The sequence below is a fragment of the Micromys minutus genome (assembly GCF_963924665.1).
Source record: "Micromys minutus genome assembly, chromosome: 27".
Classification (NCBI taxonomy): domain Eukaryota; kingdom Metazoa; phylum Chordata; class Mammalia; order Rodentia; family Muridae; genus Micromys; species Micromys minutus.
In genome coordinates, this window is record NC_137962.1 from 38,269,607 (window position 1) to 38,291,214 (window position 21,608).

At 49.0% G+C, this 21,608-nt stretch overlaps 1 protein-coding gene across 2 annotated transcripts in view; it reads right to left on the reverse strand.

Moving 5' to 3' along the window:
• Positions 1 to 1,608: 1,608 nt before the first annotated feature.
• The window catches only part of TAB1 (TGF-beta activated kinase 1 (MAP3K7) binding protein 1), a 29,223-nt gene continuing 9,223 nt past the window's right edge, over positions 1,609 to 21,608 (reverse strand). Inside the window, exons 2-11 of one of the 2 annotated variants that reach the window (XM_080938985.1) lie at positions 14,526 to 14,662; positions 14,044 to 14,197; positions 13,003 to 13,089; positions 12,391 to 12,529; positions 10,478 to 10,591; positions 9,358 to 9,469; positions 7,424 to 7,568; positions 5,483 to 5,705; positions 4,348 to 4,504; positions 1,609 to 3,166 (exon numbers count right to left, since the gene is read on the reverse strand). In XM_080938985.1, the coding sequence (XP_080795111.1) occupies positions 2,959 to 3,166; positions 4,348 to 4,504; positions 5,483 to 5,705; positions 7,424 to 7,568; positions 9,358 to 9,469; positions 10,478 to 10,591; positions 12,391 to 12,529; positions 13,003 to 13,089; positions 14,044 to 14,197; positions 14,526 to 14,662 (1,476 nt within the window). In that variant the 3' untranslated portion in view covers positions 1,609 to 2,958. The remainder of the gene's footprint in view (positions 3,167 to 4,347; positions 4,505 to 5,482; positions 5,706 to 7,423; positions 7,569 to 9,357; positions 9,470 to 10,477; positions 10,592 to 12,390; positions 12,530 to 13,002; positions 13,090 to 14,043; positions 14,198 to 14,525; positions 14,663 to 21,608) is intronic. The other variant, XM_080938986.1, reaches the window with a different exon arrangement.

The window sequence follows — 21,608 nt, forward strand, 5'->3', positions numbered from 1 at the left end:
TATTTGGTTTCCAAATAGGGACCCAGAAGGAAGAATCGTGAGATTCCTGTATCACCGGAAAGATTTGGGAGCCTGGCCAAAGGCATCCATCTGGGCTTCCACTTAGAAGCCACTGCCCCTAGATGAAACTGCAGGTGGTCCTGGCTTAGCACCAGTGCAGGTGACAGTTTTGGCTGAGCTGCCACTAGACAAGGTGTCTGGATTTGGCACATGGTAGATCTTGTCTGACACTCTTGTGACCTGTCCCTGGCCCTTGTGGCATTGCACGGACTTACCTCTTGCTGTAAGACTACCTATGTTGGTTACAGTCTTATTAGGAAGCCATCCTTATCTCATTTGAAAGGTTTTAAAAATCCCAAGACTCATCTCCAGTGTCTGTCCAAAGTCACACAACTGTCCCTTCATTTGTTCTAGTTGCTTAACCCCTGTGAGAGACCTCTCTATGCTAGGCACTGACCTTAGGGCAGCTAGGCACATTAGTGAATTTGGATGGGGGAGGCCTCCTCCAGAAGTTGGTATTTATGCTAAACCCTGTGTGACAAGAGCACCCAGAGTGCCAAGAACACCACTGTCTTTGAAGTCAGTAGATGAAATCCCTCGGATGGGTCTTTCCTCCAGGCAAGTCTGTGACCACTGCCACCCCTGTCAGGCTGGTGATAGCCAAGGGCACTGTAAGGATCTGACTGAGCCCAGGGACACACTGATTCAAGCGGGTGCCTCAGTTAAGCCTGGGACTGAGTTCTGGGAGGGTATAAAGGGCTGACATTGTGAGCTTCCTTTCTCATCTAGCCTCGGGACAGGTAGGACAGAACCAGCCATTTGCCTACCTGGCTGGGACACTGCTCTGCCCTAGCTTTCGGGAGTTTTTTTCTGGTCTTCACACTGAGCTCCACCTGAAGTCTAAAGACTCCCAAACTCTAGTCTGTCCCAAGCCATCTCCCATCAAAGGGAGCCTGGGACTCGAGAGAACATATTCCACCCCACCTGCATGAGACAGGTTCCCATGGAATGAGTGGTAGAAAGTCAGGGTGCGATGGCACAAGGTGGAGAGTGCAGGGCCACTGTAGCCCTCAGGACACCTGAGGGCAGAGCTGGATATGAGGGTAGCAGGCCCTAACAGGGAGCTCTACATGTGGAGCCCTGTGCTAAGAGCCTCTGGCTAGCAGAGGGGAGGATGTGGGGAACGCAGTGACCACAGTGGACAGAGCCCAGCTTTGTTCCTAAGCAGAGCATTTTTCAGCCCGTAGGCAGACAATCCAGAGAGGGATGGGTAAAGTCCTCAGATGAGAAAGAGGAGTCATGCAAAAAAAACTTCAATCAAATAAAACCAACCAGCTGGGGGTGGGGGTGGGGAGAAGGCAGCGTCGGGGCAAGGCCCCTGACCTGTGACCCAAGCCTCATGCAGTTACCACTCCAACCCTGCTGTCTGAGCCGTCTTTAGCTCAGACAGCAGGCCTGTGGGTGAGGGTCTGTCAGGTCTGGTTCTCAAATCTCTTGGGCAGAATCGGAGGCAACCACCTCCCGGGTGGTTATAGACAGGCAGGATGACACATGACATCTTTACTGCATTAAGAACATGGTTCTATTTCTAGAGACCAAACAGCACCACATTCCTGGGGTAGGACCTCCTCTGTCCCAAGTCTGCGCATCAGCTGAAAGCTGCTCACCAGCAGGGCAGAGGTGACTTCCTAGTGGAGAGCAGGAAGGCTTCTTCCTCCTTACTCCTCACCACCCCAGGGTTTCTCCTCAGCACTGAGAAGCAGCCTCACTTTAGGGAAATGGAGTCTGAGTGAGAAGTGCTCTGAACTGGCCTTTGCCAAGAGGAGACACTGGACACACTGCCCAGCAGCTGCACACAGTGGGGAGAGGGTTGCAGAATACCAGTTACCAGGCTGCAGATTTGAGCTACTCCAGTCCTGATGGAAGGGCTCAGGGAAGGGGAGCACCTGGCCTGCTTCCTCCTCTGAGCAGAGGCAGCCACACTGCAGGCAGCTGTGGTAACCCTCCTGTCTGAAGGTAGAAAACGTGTGAACAAGTCCGAGTCAGGGCCTGACCAGCACAATCTTTCCCCTGAATGTCCACATCATCACATCTGATGCCCTTGGTCTTTCTGGGTGGACAAGACTCAACCTCTTCTGTCTCACAGCCATCTTCTACTCCTCTTTCAGCAGAGCCACAACCAGCTTCCTCATCAGTGTGAAGGCTGTTCACACTGATCAGCACTCCCGATCACCGGCTTCCCAGTACCAGCTGGGAGAAGGCACTGGCTTCTGACTTGGCCTGCTCCACCCCGGGGCAGGATCTAGCAGAAGCAGACACTGCAGCTGATTGGTAGGCCTGGCCTACCATCTGTACCCCACTGGGAAGCCAGCTCTCTGGGTTAGCTCAGCTGCCAGCTGGCTGACCTGCAGCTCAGGGCTAACATTCCTTGGCCAGCTCTCTATGGTCCTTCCTTGTCCTGCTCCCCTGGACTTTTCCAGTGACATCCAGTGACAGGCACCCACTCCCCACTATTCTCTACTCTGGATCTAGGAGTTTAGGTTGAAAGATGGGAAGGGGATAACCACCCAGAAGCAAAGGACACTAGCAGAGGCCACAGGCTACTCCAGGGGAAGTTGAGGCAGGTAGAGCAGTCTCAAGGGAGCAGTGTCTGTCAGGCCTGTGGCAGTTGGGAGCCACAGGATGGCTTCCTTCTTTGAACATGTCAGGAGGCACTCTTGATGGTTTGTAAGCCACCTGCAGCTTTCCCATTTGCCCTAAGGATGCCTGTGGTCTGGACCAGCAATGCAGTCTGTACTCAGGCTACAGCCAAGTGCTGTGGGTCAAACCTGCAGTACATTAGTGACACACTGCCCACTGGTTCCATGGCACCTGCAGAGGTTAAGAAGCTTGTCTTGCTTTGGCACTAGCCCTCTGTGTCTACACAAAGTTGTGCCAAGGCTGCCCTCTGAGGCTAGACTATGGTGCCGTCATCACACTCTGTTCGCCGTGGTCCACGCTCCAGAGTCGGTAAAACTCGGCAAAGTCCACATAGGGCTCAACACGGCCATCCTCTCCAGGTGGAAGTGAGTGAACGGGTCTGGAGCGGAAGAGGCCCCCGTCAGAGCTGGAGCTGCTGCTCTGGGTGTGTGTGTTGGTAGACTGCAGGGTCAAAGTGGGGCTCTGGCTACAGAAGAAGAGGGAGGGAATCAGTCTGGGGTAGATGCATCAGGGGATCTCACCTTCCCACCCGGTAAAAAGAGTGGCCCTTTAGACTCAGGCCTCTCTGTCAAATATCCCATAAAAGCCAGATGGGTGAGATGTTTTTAAAGATAGGCTGACCTAGGTGACAGACTAAGGCTCAGAGCCAGGGGAGCTCTGGAAGGCTCAGGCAGTCAGACAGAGAAGCATGAAGTTTGCCTGGTTGGCTTGTGGACACGGCTGGTGGTTTCCTGGGGAAGCCTGGTGGGGAGGGAAGGCTACGTCGATTGTGCTGGGAACGACATACAGAGCTATCCCCATGCCCGAATGTATACCAGGCCCCTCCATCCACAGAGGTGGTGGCAGGAACAGCAGCAGCAAAGACTTGGGGACAAATGAGAGGCCCCCTGAAGAGGCAGAGGGAGAGGCTGAAGAAAACAGGGACACTCCCTCCCTGACAGCCCTTCTAATTGGCTACATCCGGCTAAGCTCGGTCCAGGGAGAGGGGCTGGGTGTGGCAGCTGTATTATTTCCTCAGTGCAGGGCTGGAATGTGGAAACCAGATCTCCTTAGAGAGGTGGGGTGGGGGCAGAATACAGTCACAGAAATGAAGGGCGGGTGGACAAAGACCTGTCAGGCAGGTCTGCACCGTGCTTTCCTCTCAGACCAAGACCTCCACCCCCAGTACCCCTTAAACTAGACAGCTGACAGCAAAGGCACATCATAATGAGAGAGCAGCAGCTCTGAGGACCCAGTAGAGGTCAGGCAATATTCCCCAACTACAGATGTGTGAAGCCCATGACCCTATGTTACAAGCTCCAAAACAGAAGAAAAACCCAGAGAAGCTGCCCATGGAGGAGAGCGGGTCTGAGACATCAGTCAGCTGCCTTGCTCCTCTCTCAGGCCCTCTTGTCCACCTTATCTTGAATCTCCACTTACCCCAGGTCCAGTTCAACACCTGCTAGAACTAACAGTACTGCTCCTATCTACCTGTGTCTAATAAGACTCCCTACCCCAAAGATGAAAGTGGGGAATTGGAGGCCAAAGACCCCCAAGGTCCCCAGACCCCAGGGCCTCTCTCATCCCACCCTACTGAGCCCTAGGACTTGGCTGTATAGCTGTTTATCTCCAGGTCCCCAGAACTGCTCCTAGGGTAGGACAGCTTACTTAGTGAGGGTGGGAGTAGCTTCATCCAAGGTGGAGGCACTGTGAGAGCCATTGACCATCTGACCCTGAGAAGGCATGACAAGGGACAGAGTCACACTGGTCTTGCTGGTGCTTTGGGCACTTGAGTAGGGCACAGACACAGGGTACACACGGCCCCCTGCAATAGGAGAGAGAGAGTGGGGGAAAGGGAAATCAGTCTGGAGGGAAGCAAGGTAGTAGGCTCAAGGCTACTCTTGAGTGATAAGGGCTATGTGAGGGCTGAAAGGCCCCTAAAGCCCCATTGTGGTCCTCCACCCTTGGGGTGGCCCAAAGTAGATGTCCCTTGGTACAGTCTCTTCCAGAACACAATGGGACCTCCTTCCAGCAAGGACACCCACTAGAGATCGAGGTGGGAATGGAATGCTGGATGGGCTCAGAGAAAGGGTTACTGCACAGCTTTGCATGCAAGGACACCTTACTAGAGAGGTAGACTTTCTTGTTGAGGCCCAATGAAAATATGGTTGCAGTGGCAGGCCAGAGGGACTCCAGCTCCCCAGTGTCTATGGGAGAGCAAAGCCATGGGGAAGCGGGAGCTCCACAGTTTGTTTAAAACCAGAAAAGGGAATGCAGCGCTTGGACCAGTACAGAAGGTCTCTCCTCTGCCTAAGCAACTTAGTTCAAGGACTAAAAAGAAAAAAGGGAAGGAGCCAAATGTCTCCGCAGCCCCAAATGGTCAGACAGTGCCAGCTTTGGGGGTGGACCATCTGTCCCACACCTGACCTCATCCAGATTCCTCCATGCCGGAGCCTTTCTCCTTCCTGTTGATAGTAAGGGTGAGAAGTGACCACACTGGCCACAGGCTAAGAGGGACTCCCATTGATGATAGCAGCTGTCACCTCTCCCATCTGCCTTTGTGGCTGATGTTCTTATGCAGCAAGACTTTAAGGGTGGCCAGGGCAAGTGTCCTTATTTCACAGACAAACGGAATAAAGACTTGCAGCTCAGAGTCTGGAACTCTGCCTGTGTTGAGCAAGGCCAGGCCACTGGCTCCATCTGCATTCCAAGCGGGGAGTTCATGTTATCTGCCAGTCTGTGCTGCCTCCAGCCCGGGGCTCATCTCAGGTGCTCCAACCTGTATAGTACGTGGCATACGTACCTGGGGCTGGGGTCGGTGTAGGCTGGCTCATTTCACCCAATGGATAGCCAAAGTTCCTCACCAGCAGGGTCATGTCTTCATGCCGGGGGCAGAACTTGGCACGCTCACCACCACTGGCAAAGGTGTCGCTGTGAATACGCTTCACACGGTCTACCACAGCCTGAGCAACTGCATCCAGGGAGGTCTGTTTGGCAAATTCTGTGTCAATCATTGCGGCGACCTCCTGGGGTGTGGAGAAAGAACCTGATGAGGAATCAGGGTGATGAGGGTCGGGGTGGGGGGATAAAAGGGAATGGGGGGGGGCAAAATCCCAGAGGCCTGTGTAGAAGTCTGAGAGATCACTAGCCCAGCAGGTGAAGGAAGTCTCTGCCAATCAAATTGTAATCTGAGCTTTCCAAGCTGTTCAGGATAATCCTTCTGGAACACATTGATTAGAAAAGATGTGGAACCTTGTGTTCTCTCTACCTGCTTCCACACCTCTAAGTGGGTTACATTCGCCTCAGTGGGTTGTCACCAGGAATTAAATAACACACGGGTACAAGGGCACTCTGAGGACTGCTAAGAAATGTAGGGGAAAGGCTGAAGTTATGCCTTCTTCTTCCCTGGATAAAACATTCATGCTACATGCAAGGCATTTTGCGAGGAACTGCCCTCTAAAAAGTCCTGTGTCTGGTGTATTCTAGAACCTAGTAGATGCTTCTACTGTGAAGACCAAAAGAAAAAAAACAACAAAAAACAAAACCAAATTCACACTGAAGGGTCAAACGCCCAGCCGAGTGTGGTACTTTTACCCCAACACTCAAGAGGCAGAGGTAGGGGGATCACTGCAAGTGCCAGGCCATTCATAGTAAGAACCTGTGTCAAAGAAAATTAGAAGAAAAAGAACAAACAAAACAAAAAGATCAGAAGTACCAACTCAAGCCACTCCCTGAGCTCTCTGGCTGTGGCTCCTGGAAGCAGGAGCCCCGGGGAGGGGAAGGAAGAAGAACCTGAACCTGGTGTGAAGCTTGGCTCTGGGTTTGGCAACCACACTGCCTGAGACAGGACCCTAGACCTCCGTGAGGATATCTACTGGACCCTTTATGCTCCAGGCTGCTAGGATGAAGGATAAAATAAAATGTCACCTGAACACAGGGGTCAGGTGACAGACAGCCAGGTTTTAGTAAGATGCAGAACTGAGTGCCAGGGCATACTTGTAATCCCAGCACTCAGGAGGCAGATAGAAGAATTCCAAATTCCAAGGTAAGCTTGGACTGTATCACTAGTTTCTAGCTAGTCTCCATCTCAAAAAGAGAAAGGAAAGAAAATCAAAAAAAAGATTACCTTCTTACACGTATAAGAACCACATCTAAAACAGAGATATACCTGAACTCAGCCACACAGCAACCCCAGGTACAGGCAGCTAACTTCAAATGCTAGCCAAGCATGTGGTACAGGTCTGTCTACCTGAGAAGCTGAGGTAAGAGGATGCTATGCTTGAGGCCTGCCTGGGTTACACAGTCCAAACCTAGCCCAGGCAACTGCTTTTCTCAAAACATGAAGATAGAACAGGGCCTGTGGGTATAGCCTGCCCAGCAGCCTCAATAGGCAGAACACTCAATCCTGTGACCTTGGGAATCACTTTGATGGCTACTGTCTGTCTAGTAGTTAGCTCCAAAGTGTAGAGCACTGGTTGAAGAACTGTATCCTCCCACCCTTAACCCCAGAGGGAGACTGTGTCACAAAGGAGGCAAAGATAGCACCTGAGGCCCTAGTGGGAAGGGGAATTGAGCCCACCCGAATCTGGACACTGTTTGGGGCAGCAGGTCACAGCCCTTCCCTGAAGCCCCGGGCAAGATAGTTCCCAACTCCCCTTTGCTTCAGGCCCTGACTTTGAGCCCTAAAAGGACGTCTGGTGACAAGATCAGGGCTCCAGACACCTGCCTAGCCTTCTCAGCTCACCTGGTTGGCCTGCCCAGGCCCATGGGCTGCCTCCAGAGCCTTGTAGAGCCCCTCTGACATCAGCACCAGGAAGCCCGTCACGCCATCCAGAGGCTGTGCACCATGGATCTCCGGCTCTGCAATGATGGGTCTGGATTTCGCAGCGCTATGGGAAAGAGAAGGCTTTGTGTGGAAATCTCCCACCTCCTATGGGCACTGCTTCTGCTGAGGTAAAGATCTACCTCAGAACATAAAAAATAAAACATCTGACTTGCTAAAGAGGGAAAGGGACAGAAGGAATGAGGAAAGCAGACTAGATCTGTCTGCTGGGGTTATCCACTAATGTAAAGCCCAGGGGTCATGCAGACAACAGTCAGGTGCCAGACCCGGGCTCCACTCTGCCCTTCTTGGCACAGCTTGTCAGAATGGAGCATCAGAAAGACTTTCTATTTGTTTAGTCTTTGATCAGGTCTCATGTAGCTCCTCTGATCTACAACTATGTAACCATGGATAGATAACCCTGGGCTCCTAATACTCCTGCCTCTACCTTTCAAGTGCCAGATAGCAAGCGTGTAGTACCACTACACCTGGCCAGGAGGCCATCTTACAAAAGCCCATATGTCAGATGGGAGATGTGATAATGCCTATCTTCCTAGTGCTTGAGGAAGCTGTGATGGGAGAATGAGAAGTTCAAGTCAAGACAACACAGGTCTCAGTCATTAAATGTCAAAAAAACTCTAGCACACACTCCCTGAGGTAGTCTTGACAAAATACTGAGAAGGGAAGTCTGGAAACATCCTGAGCCATTCTCTTGGGGCTGCTCAGGTAGATGCTGACACAGCCATCTGCTAGAGTCATAGTGTTTGTTACAAGGCAGGACAGCAGCCCAGGGCAGATGTACAAGGGTAAAGGGACAGACTCCACTCGTGAAAACAGAGGGCATGTGACCTGTCCACCACACAAAACTACTCATATTAAAGGATGATAATAAAGTGGCTCAGAGAGGGCAGAGCCCAAGGAGTGTGTGGGTGCACCCCACCTCCCATGACACACACACACAAACACACACACACACACACAGTGCATGTGCGTGTGCAAAGACACCTGGAGGCTGGACACATACAGGCCTAACAGCCTCTGGGTGAGGTCTGGTTTGAGACAGAAGGCTATATGCACCTTTTCTGAAGTGCTCTGTCACAGACCTCCTATCCAGTAAACTGAACCCTGCAAATTAGGGCCAAAGCTTTTACATACTAGATGTTCAGACTCTGAGAAGGGAGGGAGTGCTAACGTAGCTGGGGCTGGTCCCTGCTGAGAGGGTCTCTGGTAGAATTTTCTGGCTGTGACACAATGCTGGACTGGCACCACATAGGCTCTCATGAGATGTTCCTCACCCAAGCTAGACAGCGGTAAAGGACACATGTTCTAAGTTGAGGATGCCTGGGTCCATCACCTGCACTATGACTGGCCAGACTCCTGAATGTCTCCATGCCTCAGTTTCCTCTCATGGACATGCCTGCAGGGCAATGACAGCAGCCAGTTTAGAGGGCCTGAATAAGGGGTGAATAAAAGGCCATGCATTAGGAGTGAGCAGTCCAGGTACAACCAAGGCTCACCAGAACTGTGACTGCCCTGGGGACTGGGGCGGCACTCACAGAGAGGCCCCCCCCCCAGGCTAAGTGAGAGACAAACACTAAAAGAACTCTGGACCTATCAGTTCCCTTCATTCTGGCACCTCATGCTATCACTGGACCCTCCAGCCAGGACCTGTGGCACTTTTGCTTTCAGGACCAGACTGCTGACTTAGGCCCTACTCCACACCCAGCTCTCGGGAGGCAGGCAGTATCTCACTGGGCCTGGGCTTTGGATGGTAACCCTGCCACTGTAGCCGGGTGTCTGCTTCTAACCCAGGCCCTCTGGTCTCAGTGGCTAGGGCTGCAGAGATGACCACCTACCTGAGCAGGTCAATGTCAGTGTAGCCATATTTGACCTTGTAATCCCCAATTCGCCTGGTGCTCTCCTGTCCACAGATGATGCCAACCTGCTTGATCTTTCCTGCGTCTAAACCTACCAAAGAGAGGACAATGTGGTCGGCCCATTTTTCCTCAGTGAAGAGTTCAAAGGACACATGGCTGTGAGATCCATGCACAGGGTGAGGACAAAATGACAGAAAATGGAAACGGTACCTGTGTACCACAGAGGACACATGTCCCATGGTCTCAGTCCCCTATCCTTAACAGAACATCCCTCACTCAGGTCCTGCTATAGTCTGAAGGGGTCATGCCCCCATGGGCTCATGTGTCTGAACATTTACTTCCTAGTTAATATTGGGTCTGGCTGGAAGTAAGAGTGTAGAGTGGACTTTGAAAGGTGTAGGCCAACCAGCTTCTTGTACCTTTCTTCTCTTCCTAATGTGCTAAGATTTAACAATTAGCTGTCACAAAATGCTGCCACCACCTGTGGAGGCTGAACCACCATGATTCCCTGTCACGGTGGGTAGTTACAGCTTTAAAGCAGGAGCCAAAAACCAAATCCCCCCCTCCAAAAAAAAAAAAAAAAAAAAAAAAAAAAAAAAACCAAACAAAAAAAAAACCTTTTTCTTACTTCAGGTACTGCTGTGGGTATCTGGTTACAGTAATACGGAAAATAACTATAATAGGCCTCTCCCTACAGGCATGGCAGCACTAGCCTGCACAGTCCTGTCTGCCTGTGCCCAGAGCCCAGAAGGCAACAGTGTCCACAGAACTGGAAGGGAAGGCAAGGCACCGGAGACACTGGGATTGCAGGACTTCTCTGCTCTCTTGGCCTCTATCGGGAACAGAACATGTGCCTAGTATATGCCAGGTATTCCTCTCAAAGGTGGTCTACAAACATTAACTCTCTGAAGGGGGCTCACTACCCACACCACACAGATGAAGAATTTCCCAAGTCACAACTGGCCAGCAACAAATCCAGCCCTGGCTACAGGCCCAGTCCTATGCTTCCTTTACCCAGCTAACAAAGGAGGAAACAGAGGAAGCCCAGGAGCCAGCCTCCCTGTTCCCACAGGTCCCTCAGCCCAGCCTCTTTATGTACCCAGTTGTGAAAGGCGAAAGAGCTCATCCTCGTTCTCGGTGGTGTGGTCCATGTTTAGCTGTGTTACCTGTAACCCATCCACTGTAGATTTGCACAGAAGGGCCCTGTTTGTACCTGCAGCACAAATTGACCAAGATTAAGCAGAGGAAGGAACAGGAGCCACTGACACAACAGACAAGACAAGCAGATGTTGCACACACCAAGGGGCTCAGAGCTTGGAGTAAATCACAGGCAAGGACAGCAGCCTCAGCAGGGAAGCAGGCTTCGAGCTACAGTGTGATCACAGGACTGAGTTCAATAAAAGACTTCAGGGGTCCATACTAAATCTTCAGATTATCTTGACACAATGTCTGTGGTGGCTTCAAAACAGCTTGTAAACACAGGGCTCTGGATGAAGCAAGACTGCCACAGGACAGAAAGTGTCGGGGCTAGAGTGGGGCGTGGAGGTGTACCAACTACTTATCAGCTGTTTTACATTTCGTAAGTTGATCCCTAAGAAAACCTTAAGGGAGTCAGGGACACCATGAGTGGATGGCTACTGAGTCCTTATACTGACATGTATCATACATACACAGATTCTTGGGTTCCCTGGTGGCCCCTCCTTTGACCTTAAATCCAAATGTCCCCATCATCCAGCTTCCTGCTGTTTTTAAGAATGCAGAGCAGGCCTTCACTGCAGGCAAATTGGTTTTCAAAAGAAGCAGCCATGGGGCTGCAGATATTGGGCACAGAGGTCCTTGCGCCCACAAACACTAGGCAAACCTTGGATGCTGAACATGCAGGGCTGTCTCTTCAAAGGGAGAGATACACAAGCTGATTTTCACCCAGAGGACTGGGAATGGAGGTGGTTGACAGTCTAGGTGACCTTTGTGCTATCTGTACAACCAACATCACAACAGGTCCTCCCCTAAGGCCTTAAGGCCTTAACACATGTAGTTTATCTATAAAACCCATCTTCATGAGAGAAGTGATATGTACTTTGAAGAGTTACTCTGGGTATGGTGGCACAGGCCTTTAAACCCAGCACTCAGGAGGCAGTGGGAGGGGATCTCTGCAACTTCATGGCCAACCTGGTCTAAAGAGTGAGTTCCAAGATAGGCAGAGCTATGTAGAGAGACCTTGTCTCAAAAAAGAAGAGGAAAGGAAATAAGAGTCTTGATGTAATTATGTCTTACTGTACCCACAGAACTATGTGATAACTGGAAACTTACTTATTCCAAACTGTACTCTATGCCTAAAATAAACTGCCTACTGTCAGACTCTAGACCAGTAGTCTCAGCCTTCCTGATGCTCCTACTCTTTGATACAGTTGCTCACGTGGTGGCCCCAAACATCAATGTATTTTCATTGCTACTGTGATTTTGCTACTGTTATGAGTTGTAATATAAACATCCATGTTTTCTGATGGTCTTAGGTGACCCCTGTGAAAAGGTCAAGACCTGCTGCTCTACATGTCTGAACCAACATCAGCTACTAACTCATGTTGAACTAGATTTTCTTCTTGCCTCACATGCCAGCCCTGCTGTGTGCAGAGACCCCCACAGAGATGGCTCGGCAGTTAAGAACATTAGCTGCTCCTCCAGAGGACACAGTTCTATTCTCAGGACCCATGTGGTGGCCCACGATAGTCTGAACTCTACCACCAGGGAATCAGACGCCTCCAGTAACACCAGGCACACGTGTGGTAGAGACAATGCATGTAGGCAAAACACCTGTACACATAACATAACTTAAAAAGGAAAGAATGAATGCAACTCATCGAGAGTCAGGTCACCCACCTTGCCTTATTGCTCTCCTTCCATCTGAGACTGACATAGACAACAGAATGAGGAGGAACAGACCCAGTCACCCTGGGAAGTTTGGGGCACCCATGGACAGAAAGCAGACGGGTATGGGGCAGGGAGGTGGCTCACCAACATTGGCAACGTAGAGCTTGTTGTTGAGAAGAACTGCCACAACAGCCATGGCCCCTCCCGAGATCTCCCTCTCCAGTGCCTTGAGTCTCTCAAGGATCTTCTGATACTGAGGTGGCAACTGGTGTTGGGGCACACCCTGCAAGTAGTCATCAAGAGATCAGAGCAGCACAGGTGCTTGAGGACTGCCTTACCAGCCTTTTCCCCTTGAGATAAACCATGCAAGGCCCCTGAGCAGCCAAGACAGACAGATGACCATAGATGTGGCCAGGCTGGATACCTGTAGGATGCCCTGGGAAGGTCACTGAGGCTTTAACTAGGGACAGCCTGAAGGTGATCCTGGCTCTGGACTGAACCAGATCACAGAACCTGGAAAGGCCTTTCCTCCACCTATCCCTGCCACCTAAAAACGAGCCTCCGACAAAAGCTGCCCACTTCTGGGCTAGAGTCTCCTCAGCAATATACCCACTGCCACCCCAGCCTGCCCATCAGGATGCGGCCTCAAGATTCCTGCTGTAGGCCTTACTGTGCCTATGGGTGGCAAGTGACACAGAGGTCCAGGCCGATGACACCCTCTGGCACCCAGCAGTACTAGTACAGACAGTTGCTTACCTCTGGCAGCTGGGACTGGAGGCTTGCTTTCTCAGCCAAGGCGTCATCAATAGACTCCAGGAAGCTTCTCTCCACCACATCAAAGGCCTGAAGAGACACAGGGCAAGGCAAGGGCTGGCTCAAACAACACCATCACCTCCTGCTAAGATGTCCCTATGGAGAGTAACAGATCCATGGCATTCATGGACGGCCTCGTGTGATGGGTGAGACATCATCTCTGTCTCCTATGTGGGCCTTCCCGCCCACTGTTTGACAAAGACCTTTAGCTGTGGGTTGGGAGAAGGGTGCTACTTGTGCAGCCTGCAGAGGAATGAGAGAGGAGGCTAGAGGAAGGGCCAGGCACTGCACTCAAGAATGCTGGGGTGTGAGGAGCAGCGCTGCACATTTGGGTTCATGTGAAGTGAGATAATCCAGGAGTGCTTGGTCAATGAGTCTGAGGGGGCATAGCAACACCTTCTAAAGAGGCCTTGGTCAGGACCTGCTGGACACTGGTGAAGCAGAAAGCTTCCTCCTGGTCTAGCCTCTGCAAAGCTCCAGTCTAGCACTGAGGCCACAAAAAACAGAAAAAAATTTAGGGTCAATTTCTCAAGAAACCTTCCTAGTAGAAGGAAATCCTAGCACAGAAATATATTAAAAAAAAAAAAAAAAATGCAAAAAGCCAGCCCAGGCCAGTGAGGTATAGGACCTAACAGGAAAACAGGAATGGGAATAGATCCAGAACACACAGCACTGGAGAGTGAGCTCCCGACCACAGCTCAAGCAAAGGGATCTCTGCACAGAACCTGTTTCCAGTGATGCCTTCTCCCAAATTAGTCCTGCTATTGACTTGGAAAAGCTGCTGCCAGCTGTCTGTCCTGGACTCCTGGTGGCAAGGAGCCCCTACCATCATGAAGTGTACCCGGAACTGATCTTTGGTAGGGAATGAAGAGGCAGGTAGTCTTCGGATCACCCTGTCTGAATTTATAGCTCCAAGGCCCAAGTTCCAGGGAGTGGAACACAAGTCAGCCAGGCCACCGGCACCTAACCAATCGATCCTCTTACCTGCAGCAGGACTCGTCGCACATCAGCGTCAGTGTGTTCTGTGTTGAGCTGGCCCAGCATGAGCTCTGCAGAGAGCCTCTGTGCCACAAAGTTGGTCACGCGGTTGCCATCATAGCCATTGAAGACCCCATACAGGAAGCAGTTGTTTTCACTTCTAGCAGAGGAAGGGCAGGGGGAGGGCTGAAACCAGGGACATGCAGGTGGTGGCGGAGGAAGAAGGAAAGGAACTGGGGAGGGACTAAAGGCAGAAAAGGCTTCAGGCACTCATCTGGGTCCCCGCACTGTGTCCATCATTTTACCACAAAAATGACTGCTTGCTGGATGGATCTCCCCTGTCAGCCTCCTCCATCCCTATCCCACAGCAGTGGACACTTCCCATAGGCCCCACTTCACAGGCAAGCCTCATACATGGAGGTGGTAAGACAGTATCCTTTCTTGCTCATGAACTGACTTTCTCTGTTCAGTCATGCCAACACACGTACCTGAACTTGAGCCAGTTGTCCTCCGGAGGGTGACTCTCAGAGCCCTTGCCATCAGCAGAGTAGCTACGGTTGGAAGCCGAACCAACTCCAGAGAGGTGACACAGTGGCAGGTCATCTGTCCAGCTTGGCTGCTGCTCCTGGGAAGCATCAGGAAACTGAAAACCACCTTCTTCCCCAGATCCCATTGCACCTGCTTCTCTAAGAAGGGCAAAGGCAGGCCTGCGGCCCACAAGATGCTGGGAAATAATCATGTTTGTCTGAAGGGACATTAACAAAAGTGTTTCCTGTTTTTATGCTGCATGTACTAACTGGCTCCCTCCCTTGGGAGCTGAAAACTACAGCATTCCTGAGTGGGAAGCTCAGCATGGCTACTTAGAAAAGAGAATGAGCTACACTAAAAAGCAAGCAATGCTAATGTAACACACAGGCATAAACCAACTTAGAGCAAACTTCTCCCACTGAGGTTCTAATTGTACAGCATAAAGGAATCTTTGGGGTACTGGTTCCAACTACAGAATGCATGCCCCACCACACATGCCTGACCAGTGTGCAGCTGGGGCTGTCTGTGCTATAAACAGCTTCCCACACACGTACTCGGGAAGATAGCTTCGTCCTGGCCTCCAGAAACTGCAGCTGCAAGTCACTCTGTCATACTCCCTGGTTTGGAGGCCTCCACTGTGTCCTGCCTCCTTCAAGCTGCAGCCTGAAGCCCTGTGCATACCCTTTTTCTTGTTGGGCAAGCTTTCTGGGGTTGTCAACTTCGAGTCACTGCCTTGTGTATTCATTCACCCTGATCTCATCTCTCTCGCCTGTAACTCTCATCCTTTTCCATCAGATTTGGATCTCAAACCAGGATGTTTTGCTTAATCACTGCACACACGTCCAAGTCTTGGCTTAAATATCCCAATTCTTAATTTTGTAAGGTTCCCGGAGGTGGCCCCTAAGCACCGGTATTTTCTCTTGGAATGTAAGCCTTATTAGTAAGCATGATACAGTGATAAGATACAGCACAATGGACGTCCTCATGGGTGCAGGACTCAGGACTATCTGATCCCACAGCCGCTGGGGTAGGCTCCTCAACATGTCATTCTCATAGGCATTAAACGTGGTTAAGAACCCATTTTAAGATGTAGATCTCCTGGCAGCCAGGAAAGTTGGTCTTGTGTGAGGCTTCAATTATACATTTTCTATCCTGTACCTTGGGAAGGATGAACATGAGGACCTGGCCAGTGTCCTGAAGTTTCCCCAAAGCACCTTGCATATACACCTGAAGCCTAGACAGTGAGAACACAGTATCAAAGACAAAAACAGCCACTGGAAGGCTATCTGAAAGCTACTGCAAGCACATGTGCAAGGCAGGCATCAGATCTGTATGTGGTACACACACATACACGCAGGCAAAAACACATGGATAAAGTAAAAATACTCTTGAAAAAAAAAGTTGGAAAGTCTTATTGAAATATTAAACAATTACGACCACTAGCTGTAACTTCTTACAAGTTAACAGTAATGATCTTAAAAAAAAAAAAGCAGATGTTAAACAGCTGGGGGAGGGTCCACATACCTTTAATCCCAGCACTTGGGAGGGAGAGGTAGGTGGATCTGAGTTCCAGGACAGCCAGGGTCACACAGAGAAACCCTGTCTTGAAAAAATATTAAAAAGGGGGAAAAAATGTGGGGAAGCATGAAACCACTGCAACCGGCTGCTCCACTCAGCTATGAAGTCTTTGGCTAACTTCTGTGGCAAATTTCATCTGCTTACTTACATACACTAGATAGATATACCTCCTTATTAGAATTGCTTTTATGCCACATACATCCATTTCAAAGCTTTTGGAGCTACGACTGCAGGGTGTGGGAGTTTTATTTGAAATGATCATGCAGTAAAATCGATGTCTTTGCAATCATGTTAATACACTAGATTCTGTATTACCACCTTCAGTCAGGACACAGGATGCCCTGCTGATGTCCTTGGGAGTTGTTCCACCCACTGCAGGCCTGCTACATTGGTCTACTCTTCATCCTGTGGTTTTTGCCTTTTTAAGAATGGCATCTGTCAGAGTGTGTGGGGCTGGCTTCTTTTGTGCATCCTGCCCTTGAGATTCAGCCTCACTCTTGCTTATGTGAATTAATAGCTTGCTCATCTTTCCTGAAGCACTTGTAGTTCTCCTTTCTCATTGTTAAATACAGTAGTCTGTTTATCCCAGCATCCTCCCAAGCACATCTGTGCTACCTACAGTCTTCAGCATTTACAACTGTTACAAATACTCATGTTCAAGATGCTTTTGGAATGGAGCTTTTCCTTTCTTTTGGAAACTAGGGTTCAGGCTGCTAGATCTACTGAAAGGCTGACAAGCACGTGGCACACTACTCAAATACCAAAAAAAAAAAAAAAAAAAAAAAAAAGAAAGAAAAAAGAAAAGAACAAAAAGCACCAGGTCCAACTAAATGATTGTTTAGCTTTTTCTTTGATATTTCTTTATTGGGCTGGGAGTGATAGTATATACAACATTAGTCAGAGGATTTGAAAGACAGGCCAGCCAGAGCTATACAGTGACCCTATCTCAAATAGGAGAGATAGGTCTTTATTATTTTAAATTTACATATATGTGTACATAAGCAAACACTCCATATGTTTGGGTGCTCCTGAAAGCCTGAAGAGGGTGTGTGGTCCCCTGGGAGTTAGAACTTGAGATGTGGTGAGCCACTGGACACCCGTCAGAAAAGAAACTTAAGTCCTCCGGAAGAGCAAGGATTTTTAACTGATAAGCCACTCTCCAGTCTCTGGGTGTTTGGCTTTAGAAGAAACTGCTAAACCATCTTCTAGGGCAGAGGTGCCACGTGTTCATCCTGCCAGCAGCAAGTGCTCCAAGTGGACAGCACTGTGGTAATCACTAGGTGTCCTGTCTGTTCTTCACTTCATTCTAAAGCATGCCCCATCTCATGTGTAATTTGCATTTTCCTGATAGTTAACGATTTCAAGTGTTCATTTGCCACCCAAGGTCCTCTCTGGCAAGTTTTTATTTTATGCCTCCTTTTAAATTGGGTCTGAAGAGTTCTTTATATATTGGCAGTAGAGTCCTTTGTTGGCTACATGATTTTAAAATGTCTTCCCAAGTTGTTGCCTCATACTGTTTTTGGTAAAAATAAACTTAAATTTCATGATTTTCATTTTAATGATTTCTTCTTTTGTGGTTTGTGGTTACACCCCCCCACCCCCCAAACACTCCCAAGTTAGCATTTCTCTGTGTAGCCCTGGCTGTCCTAGAACTAGCTCTATAGAACAGGCTGGCCTCACAGAGATCCACCTGCCTCTGCCTCCCAAGTGCTGGGATTAAAGGCGTGTTCCGATACTTAAACCTTCTTGGACTGTGCTTTCAGAGTCACACCCAAGAACTTTTATGAAGAGCAAGCCATGAAAACCTCACATTCACTTGAAGCTCTATGTCTACACCTGAGACCTCTGTTGAATTAATTTCCGTAGAAGGCAGCTGTAGGTTGATGCTCCCCCGAAATGGATGCCTAGCCATTCTAACACCTGTTGGAGAGCAGCTTCCTCCCAATGAGTCACCATCACACCTCTGCAAAACAGTCCTACTGTGTTTCTGGACTCTGTTCTGTTGATCTCTTTGATGAACATTTTATCTTCAGCTTTGTTATAGTGAGCCTTAACTTCACATAGAGCAGCAATTCTCAACCTTCCTAATGCTGTGACCCTTTAATACAGTTCCTCATGTTGTGGTGACCCCCAATCACAAAATTATTTCACTGCTACTTCATAACTGTAATCTCACTACAAACAGCCTCTGGGTGTTTGGCTTTAGAAGAAACTGCTAAACCATCTTCTAGGGCAGAGATACTTCTATGGTTATGAGCCATAGTGTAACTATATGAAATGAAGGATGTCTAATGTGGTCCCTGTGGGGGGTTGTGACCCACAGGTTGAGAACCCCTGATCTAGGGGAAATTCTTTAACTGTATTCTCTTTCCAAGAGTGGTTTGGCTAGTTTGTTTCTCTACCTTTCCATCTAAAGTTTTCTTGCTTTGTTCACATGCTGCACGCACACACACACAAAAAGTATTGTTGGGAATCCTGGCATAGGAGTATGTGCCTGTAATTCCAGCATTTGGGAAACTGAGGCAGTAGGATCACAGTTTGAGACCAGGCTGGGCTATACAGTGAGACCTTGTCTCAAAAAGAATGAATAAATAAGTTAAAAAAAAAAAGGCTAATAAGATGTTGGCTGCAACTACTTGAATCTCTAGGCCAGCATCTGATGTTACAGGATATTTGATTATTATACAAAGCAAACCTAATTGTTAGCAAAATAGAAACGTTAAATGAATGTCAGATGTGGTTAGGTGTGTCCTAAAAGCCTCTACAGACAAGAATGCTATAGAATGGAAAGTTCCTGCCTATTTTAAGACAAGTTGCTTGGGAGAGGCAAAGTCAGCTGGATGGCCTTGAGCTGCCCCACCAAAAAGGTGACTCAGCCCCTTACTGATTCGGCTTGCAGACCTCTCTGTCCTTTTTGGCTTGGAAGAACCTTATGGAAGGAGCTCTGGGTAAGAGACTGGATTTTCCTGGGCCTGCAAGAACATCAGAGAAGCAGTTGCAGGACACAGGTTAAAAACAAAACAAAAACCAGTATTTTAGGAAAGCTAGCTAAGGCACCCTCTTAGGTTTGGAAGAGCTCAAGAGAAAGGTAGACCAGCTCGGTAGAATGACACAGAAAGAGATTTCTAAAGAACTAGCAGTTCAGTTGTAGGATCAGGCTTGTAAATAGATGTTTGTATACAGTGAGGAAAATAAAGCTAACTCGCTGAGCTAACACATTTACCTCAGTTTATGCTTTCACTGGCATCAATATTGGCTGGCCTGATACATATCACACTCTGACATCTCCAGCACGCCAATCTTCTGAGCCATGAATATGATGTGTCTTCACTCACTCATGCTCCCTTAATGGGTTTGCTTCAGTCAGTTTTGCCATTAGAGCCTCCTAGTTGTCTTTCAGAACAGACACTATGTCCAAAAGCTACACTGGCAATGAGTGAAAGGGCTGAAATCCTGCTCAGCTCTGGTGACGTTAGGTCAATGGAGGACAAAGGAAAAAGTGCTTCCTGGTAACAGAAACACTTCCCAGCTCTGTTCTTGGCTCTGACACACATGGGAAGGTACCTCACTTAGCCATATGTCTTACGTCTTTGCTGAATGTTCAGTTAACATACACACTCATTCAACAAATCTATCTGTGGGTGCTTAAACCAGGAGGGTGTCACACTAAGTCCCAGGAACTACACAACAAAGTAAAACAGGAAAACCCGCTGTTTAAAGCCTCCTTTCTAGGAAAGAAGACACCAACCACATAAGAGCAAATTGGCATGGCAGCTTGGCTAGAGAGATGGGCTGCAGAGAAACACCATGAAAACCAGACAGAAAGTGACGGGGTGAGCTCTGCAATGAGGCAGCAAGAGCAGTTGACCCGTAAGCCAGACTTGAGTCTTTCTAGAGAACAGAGATGAGCTTTCCAAGCAGAGGGAAAAGCACGTGCCAAGACCCTGAGGTGGAAGCTGAGAGGCGGGTATGGTTTCCGTGGTGAGCAGGAGGGAAAGCAGCTGGAGACTTGAGAATCTATACAGATGGACACCCAGCAGTGGGTCATAGTAAGGAGGTAACATCTAGGGAATTCATTTTTCAGGAACTCATCTCTCCCCTTAGATCTGGTGACTAAGTCTCTACTCCTTGCTCAGGGCTCAAACAAGCTGATGAAGGAAGTTTCTAGGCTCTGCCTCATACTGTGGTGGAGACACGAATAAGCACAAAGGCACCTTTTCAGCCAGGGGACCTGTTCTGTGAGTAAAGGTGGGTGAGAAGGCACTATCCAGCACCCTACAGGCCGCAGATGGAATGGTGAGATTAAGATGGAGTGAAATCACTACCCTGAGACGTGCTGTCTGATGCATACCATCGAAATCCGCTTCTAATCTCTCAACAAAACATAGTCTCCCAAGACTGGAATCTTTCTAACATCACTGTGACCAGCAACAATAAGTACAGTATAGGCAACTCATTCAGCGTTAGAGATACAGTAATAAGAAGGCTAGTGGCTGGGCCTAACGGCACACTCCTGCAATCCCCGCACTGGGGAGTCCGAGGCAGGAACCCTGGAGCTCAAGGCCAGTCTGGGATACTCAGTGGGTAAAGGTGCCTAATGCCAAACCTGATGATCTGAATTTGATCCCGGGGCTCACATGGTAGAAATAAACAACCAGCTCCTCTCACCTTCCCAAGCATGTCTACACACACACACACACACACACACACACACACACACACACGAGAAAAACTAAAGAAAAAAGCTTGCTCTTACCATGTGTAAATATCGGACAGACGCTTGATTGGAGACCTGCCTTGGTGTTGCACAGTGGGGACCCAGAAAGATGTGATAGGGTGGAAAGACATTACACTGACCACCAAGGCCATATGGGAATAACAAACTCTCCACAAACCAGAAACCTGTGAGCACGACAAAGTCCATGGACACAGCTGGTGCCTTGGCCGTTAAGTGATCACAGTCTGAAGACACCTACACTACATTTTTTTAAAAACCTTTTTCAGGGGGGCTGAAGAGATAGAGAGCTAAGAGTACTAAAGAGATGGCTCAGCAATTCAGAGTAATGACTGCTCTTCCAGAGGTCCTGAGTTTAATTCCCAGCAACCACATGGTGGCTCATAACAATCAGTAATAATGAGATCTGATACTTTCTCCTGGTGTGTCTGAAGACAGCGACAGTGTACTCATATACATGAAATAAATAAATCTTTAAAAAAGAAAAAAGAATTATCTTAAAAAAAGAGTACTGGCTGGCTGGGTGGTGGCCAAAGCCTTTAATCTCAACACTCAGGAGGCAGATGCCAACCTGATCTGCAGAGTTCCAGGACACCCACAGCTACAGAGAAATCCTGTCTTGAAAAACAAAAACAAAATAAAATAATGTGCTGGCTGTTCTTGAAGAGAGCCAGGGTCTGATTTCCAGCACTCACATGACCCTGTGCAATTCCAGTTCCAGAGGCTCTAA